This window comes from Austrofundulus limnaeus, unplaced genomic scaffold (genome assembly GCF_001266775.1).
Source record: "Austrofundulus limnaeus strain Quisiro unplaced genomic scaffold, Austrofundulus_limnaeus-1.0 Scaffold1948, whole genome shotgun sequence".
NCBI classification, from domain to species: Eukaryota; Metazoa; Chordata; class Actinopteri; order Cyprinodontiformes; family Rivulidae; genus Austrofundulus; species Austrofundulus limnaeus.
In genome coordinates, this window is record NW_013954350.1 from 2,528 (window position 1) to 9,281 (window position 6,754).

The 6,754-nt window shown below is 38.0% G+C and overlaps 1 protein-coding gene across 2 annotated transcripts in view; it reads left to right on the forward strand.

The window, feature by feature from the left end:
- Positions 1 to 6,754, forward strand: part of LOC106536722 (metal transporter CNNM4) — a gene marked incomplete at its 5' end in the record, with an annotated part of 24,475 nt that overhangs the window by 1,977 nt on the left and 15,744 nt on the right. For both annotated transcript variants that reach the window (XM_014034040.1, XM_014034041.1), the window contains 1 exon segment: positions 888 to 1,057. In XM_014034040.1, the coding sequence (XP_013889494.1) occupies positions 888 to 1,057 (170 nt within the window).

Consider the following 6,754-nt stretch of genomic DNA (forward strand, 5'->3'; position numbering starts at 1 on the left):
TTACTAGTTAGGTTTAGAGGTATGTTGTGAATTAAGTTCTGGTTCAGGTTAGGGTTAACTATAGACCAGTAATGGTTAATTTTACTAGTTAGGTTTAGAGGTATGTTGTGAATTAAGTTCTGGTTCAGGTTAGGGTTAACTGTAGACCAGTAATGGTTAATTTTACTAGTTAGGTTTAGAGGTATGTTGTGAATTAAGTTCTGGTTCAGGTTAGCGTTAACTGTAGACCAGTAATGGTTAATTTTACTAGTTAGGTTTAGAGGTATGTTGTGAATTAAGTTCTGGTTCAGGTTAGCGTTAACTGTAGACCAGTAATGGTTAATTTTACTAGTTATGTTTAGAGGTATGTTGTGAATTAAGTTCTGGTTCAGGTTAGCGTTAACTGTAGACCAGTAATGGTTAATTTTACTAGTTAGGTTTAGAGGTATGTTGTGAATTAAGTTCTGGTTCAGGTTAGGGTTAACTACAGACCAGTAATGGTTAATTTTACTAGTTAGGTTTAGAGGTATGTTGTGAATTAAGTTCTGGTTCAGGTTAGTGTTAACTATAGACCTGTAATGGTTAGTTTTACTAGTTAGGTTTAGAGGTATAATGTGAATCAAGTTCTGGTTCAAGTTAGGGTTAACTATAGACCAGTAATGGTTAGTTTTACTAGTTAGGTTTAGAGGTATGTTGTGAATTAAGTTCTGGTTCAGGTTAGGGTTAACTACAGACCAGTAATGGTTAGTTTTACTAGTTAGGTTTAGAGGTATGTTGTGAATTAAGTTTTGGTTTAGGTTAGGGTTAACGATAGAGCAGTAGTGGTTAAAAATCAAAACGGCGATGGTCAAAGCGACACATTCTGTTTGTGAATTACTTGAAATCTCTTTTTTTTTGTCTTCCTGCAGAGGTGAGCTTGTTCAACATCACCCAGATCTCAGACAAGGTGCTGCTTCGAATCCTGCGCCACCCCGACGTCATCCAGGAGATCAAGTTCAACGAGAATGACAAGCGCTCGCCTCACCACTACATCTACCAGCGGGGGAAGCCTGTCGACTATTTCATCCTCATCCTGCAGGTACGTGCTCCTCTTAGACACGCCCACTCTAACTTTAGCTCCGCCCCTCTGCCTCCGCTCCACTGATGGATCCAGTTTGTTTACACGAGCGTCGGCCCAAGTATCCCCCTGGGTGGGATTATTACGGTTCGTTGTCTTAATCTCAACTCTTTCACACACGTTTGTTTCCCACACCTCCGCTCGGTCTTGGCTCCTAAACAGTCATTACGTGGGATTCATCTTCTCCTCCGGGAGGTTTTCACGATGGGGGGTCGGAGACTTCAGCTGCCGTGGACCCCACATGTAGACTAATCTTCTGAAGCTTTTCTGGAAAGGATGGCATTTAGTGACGTCTAAATTACATAAAACAAGCTTGTTTTTAAGGCGAAAACTACTGAATGAAGTTAGATCCTGGTGTTTTTTATTGAAAACCTTTGTCTCTTACGATCTTGGGAAGCCTTTGCTTTGGCTCGTGTTTGTTGAGAAAATAATTTTTCTGCTTTTTATATTTGTGAAGTAACCAGAATCAACTCATTGTTTCAGTTTACAGGTAAAAATCAGAGACTTTAATCTAAATTTTAATCAAAAACTGAGTGAGAATTTGCCCAGAAAAAGCAAAGACCACACTCAAACTGTTGTAAAAAAAATCCTTTTTAGATGTTTTCCCAGCATCCTTTGCAGCTGGGACGTCATTCGGTCGCAGAGATGATTTCCTGAGTTTGTTGCAAAATAAAAAAAGAAACAAAGACACACATCTTTGCTTTAATCTGAGGTATACAAATATTTGTTTTTTTTAGTGTTAATGTTTAAATCCGTACTTCCTGTTTCAGTCAGGGTTGTAGCTCCGCCCCCTGGCTTTACTGAAACAAACTGTTTTCTCAAACCTCACCTGTGAAAGAGACATGAAGGCTTTTATCTGTGATCTATGAAGCATTTTGAGTTGTGTTGACTCACGTTTGTCACGTTTAGGATTGATTTATGTGCTGAAGTTTAGTTATTGATTGTAAATCTGACAAACTGTAACTGAGAGGTCTGAAGGGTAGAGAGGGAAACTGAACACAGGAGTTTGGTTTTTAAGTCAAAACTTTAATACTTTTCTGTTTGACACACGGTGGATTGAATGTTAATATGTAAAATTTTAGCGGTTAGCTTTAGCTTCTGAACAATTAGGTTTTTATCGTTAACGAAACTAAGAAAATTGCGTGGCACTGGAAAATTTTGTTATTTTGTTTGTTTAACAGATTTATTAGCAAGGGTTCGTGGGCTGGAAGCTAAAAAGTTTGAAAACTTGTGGGCATGTTTACCATCAAATATTCAGTTCAGTTTATTCATATAGCACCAAGTCACAACAAAGGTTGCCTCAGGACACTGTACACAAAAAACAATAAAGAAGCAGCAGAGTGTGTTGAATCTTCACTTCATCACAGTCTCTCATCCTGAGCAGCACATTGGTGACAGTGAAGAGAAAAAACTCCCTTTAACAGGAAGAAACCTCCAACAGAACCAGGACAGGCGGCCATCTGCCTCAACCGTCTGGGTTTGAGGGGAAAGAGATCCAGATAAACACAGAAGAACTGGTCCAGGTGTATTTTCTACTGGAAGAGAGACAAAAAAAAACATGTTTCTAGCTGTGTTTCCATTGCAAATGTGCGCAAAACTTTATCAATATTCTGTTAATTTCGAAAAAAACACAGTTTCGCAACTGCGGTGTTTCCATTAAGTAAGAAATGCTATTAAAGTCACGCGTGAATATATTTGTTCTCGTGATAAGTCATTACAAACATGGCGGTGATGGATGTAAACACATAGCATGTTGCTACCGTGGCACTAGCGCTCATCATCAGCGGAGACGTCGGCGTCTTTTATCGAGGCTTTCCAGAGACAAGCCCCTACTTGGGAGCGGCTATGTATGCTGTGTTTTTGGGAAATTGTAGTCAGTGAGTTTACTATTTTATACTACTTCTGTGATATTACTACTACTTCTACTTCCTGTTATCTTCTTCATCATCGTCTTTTTCACCAGTAGAAACAGCCGGTTGTTGATCACGTGACTCCCATGATGCGAAAAAAGTGTTTCCATTGCAGTTTTGCGACAAACACCAATTTCGATACGGCTGAAAAACCACCTCATCCTAGCGCAAAAACATTTTGTCGAAAAAAGGAAGTTTTTTCGAAATTGACATGTTTCCATTGAGCAAATTTATTTTTCGAAATTCTAATTTGCGCATTTTCATGGTCAATGGAAACGCAGCTATTGGTAGGATAAAAACAAGCATGTAGAGGAGGGAGACTAAAGACAACACCAGAGTGAGGAAATGTGTCCACTTTGTCCTCCAGCAGTCTAAGTCTATAGCAGCAGAACTAATTAACTATAATAACTAAGGAATAAACCAGGAAACCTAAGTATAGGATTTATCAAAAAGGAAAGTCTTCAGTCTAATCTTAAAAGTAGACAGAATGTCAGCCTCATGGACAGAAACTGGAAGTTGGTTCCACAAGAGAGGAGCTTGATAACTGAAAGCTCTGCCTCCNTCCAGGAACCACAAGTAAACCTGCAGTCTGACAGTGAAGTGCTCTGTTAGGAAAGTATGGAACAATAAGATGTTTAATATATGATGGAGCTTGGTTGTTAAGAGCTTTGWATKTYAGGWRTAATATTTTAAATTCTATTCTGAATTTGACAGGGAGCCAGTGGAGAGAAGTAAAACTGGAGAAATATGATCTCTCCTTCCAACTCTCATTAAAACTCTAGCAGCAGCATTTTTGGATTAACTGAAGACTTCTTAAAGAGTTTTTGGGACCCAGATAATAAAGACTTACAGTAATCCAGTCTAGACATGATAAATACATGAAACAGTTGTTCTGCATTATTTTTGGACAAAATGTTTCTAATTTTAGTGATATTACGCAGGTGGAAGAAGGCGGTCCTGGTAATATGGGAATATGTTTTTAAATAAATTGGAGCATTCCGGATTTATTTACAAGCTTTTTAAACTCCTTTTAAAGGAACAGTTGGCCTTTTTTGTTTCATTATTACGGATGATCTCGGTCAGCAGACGGACGTTTTGTTTCTGACCACAGTGACTCAGACATTTCTCTATGATTCTCACACAAGTTGCTCTAAACAGACATTTTTGCTGCAAAGAATTTGTTTAGTTTCTCTGAGGGGAAAAAAACTGATTTCTAAAGTGCTGCTATTTTTACTGCAGAGACTAAACAAACTTTATCAAATCGTTTTTTTCTCACAGCTGCTGATATTTTATTTTCTGGTTTCTGTTAATGAAACAAAACATTTAAATGAAATCAAAGTATAGTGCAGTTCATTCTGCTGTTCTTCAAAATGAAGGTAATCTTTTTTTAAAATAAATGCTTGATTACCTCAGAGCATCACGAGCGCAGCCCTTCCTGTTGTGAGCTAGAGCTGGAAAAATGCAGTCCTGTGAGAGTAATAAATTTTCCTTGAGTCAAAAAGAGGCAGCTCCAGTGTTCTTGTGTGTCACCAGGATTTAAACCCACCGTCTTACATCCCACACACAAAAAAAAATAAAGAAATTTAGTCGACTTCGATCGGTCGCTCATCTTTACAATATGTGGTTAAAACCCACTAAACACCAGAGGCTGCCTGGACACACGTACGCACACAGAGTCATTCACACACTGGATGAGTGTGTGTGTGTTTGTGGTTGTGACTCCACGCTGGTTTTGTTGTAAGTTATTAATGAGTCTCAGTCCTCTGTGGGGGATTTGCCTCAGCACACACAGTAATATTTAATTCATTCATTGAAGCTCATGAGGACTTCACTCTTCATAAAACCCACAAAACATCAGGTTAAAGTGCTCCTCGCCTCCTCCTGCAGCTTCCTTTATTCACTGTTTGATAAAACCACAACTTCTTTCAACCGTCCCCCACCTCGGTTTGGTTTCATCCCAGCGACAGCAGGTCTTTTCTTCTCTCCTCCCCGTCACAAAGAGCCCAGTGTTATAAACCTGTGGGGATGTCAGTGGCCTGTGTTTACCAGTTTATTATTATATAATAACTTCTGTTGGGACAAAGAGTCCTCCGTGACGTTTATGAGTCACAACCACCCACCCTGAACATTGACCAGGACTCACCTACAGCTCAGGTCCAGTACATGCATGTTAACCCTCTTTACACACACTCATTACACAGCTTTGTGTGTATTTGACAGTTGGAAAGTACGAGGAACGATGACCAAACGTTGCTTTGTGTCGTGAGCTATATTTCAAATTGTTTTCAGATGACACATCAATTTTTAATTTTTTATTTTTTAGTTCTTGGATTGATTTTAAAATAGTAGTTAAATGTCTATATGTGACCCATCACGTCAAAATGAGGAGTAAGTCTAAAAGTGGTATATGGAGAAATAAGCAAATATAGTGTTTTGATTAAAACACTTACAAAAATTGCATTTTGTCTAAATAAAACAAATAAATTCCTTATCGTTGTTTCATTTGAATGAACTGTGTGAAATTTGAATCACTTTTTTGAGCAGTAGTAATGACATAAAAACTGGAATCAGACCAAATATTAATGTATTATCAGAATCAATAAGACAAATTAAGGCATATCTCTGGATCTGTTTATGATATCAGGATGATCCAGTTAACAAACTGTAGCTTTTAAAGCCAGGAATCTGAAAATGTAGTTACTGTAGGTCATTTTGACCCAAATTGATTTAATCCTCATTTCAATATGATGGGTCACATATATATACTTATATCTGTCCTGTGGCTCACGAGATATTTTACTAACAGACAAACAAGCAAAGACACTAAAGGCTGATTTATACTTTGAGTCGCAGGTCTTGATTTTTAGTTTGAAGCCGGTTGATAAAAGAGCCAGAAGAGCAGCTGGTACATATTCACATATTTTTATTTTTATTTTTATCACCACCGTTCACAAAAAAAAGTTTTTCCCTTGCGGACTCTTCGCTCAACACAACACTGATCATTGAGTGAAAAAAACAACAATAACCAGCCATCATTGTTGTTTATATATTTATATGAGCTGTGGGAGGGCAGAGGGAGGAATTGTGACAATTTATGCGCCGCCACATCTTCAGCCCATTTATACTCGGTGAAGAAAATGACGCAATCACCGACCTGCTGTCTCACATCGTATTGAAGTATAACCTAAGCTTAAGTTTGACTGAAGATGATAATTATTAAGAGGAAATTGTGAAAATCAAATAATGAAAATCAGCTTAAACTGTGTTGAAAGAGTAGTTGTTAATTAAATTTGTAATTAAATTGTCCTGAAGTGTCATTAATGTCAACATTATTGCTCCCTACTGGTCTTGATAAGTATTTCAGAGTTCTCTGGAATGTCTGTGTTCTTGTCTGAACAAATCTATAAGTTAGTTTCAGAAAGGAGAAAATATCTGTTTACTAAATATCACAGTATAGATGTCGGGTTTTGTTGGTGCAGACGTTGGAAAACTGGTCCGACCGGACCACCGTCATGTTTTACTCAAACGTAAGTGTCTGTGTTTGTTTGTCTGAGCGCGGCGCTGCACGCGCAGGCTGAGTCTTTCTGTGAGATTCACTGAGTTTTTCTAATTAAACCTCATTAACTAACAGAACATTTGTTTGCCCCATATTAAAACAAAGATGATTCTCTGTTTAACACCCCAGTCAAAAAAATGATATACTATATTAAAAAAATAAAAACAACTTGCCATGTTCTCTAGGTGAAAG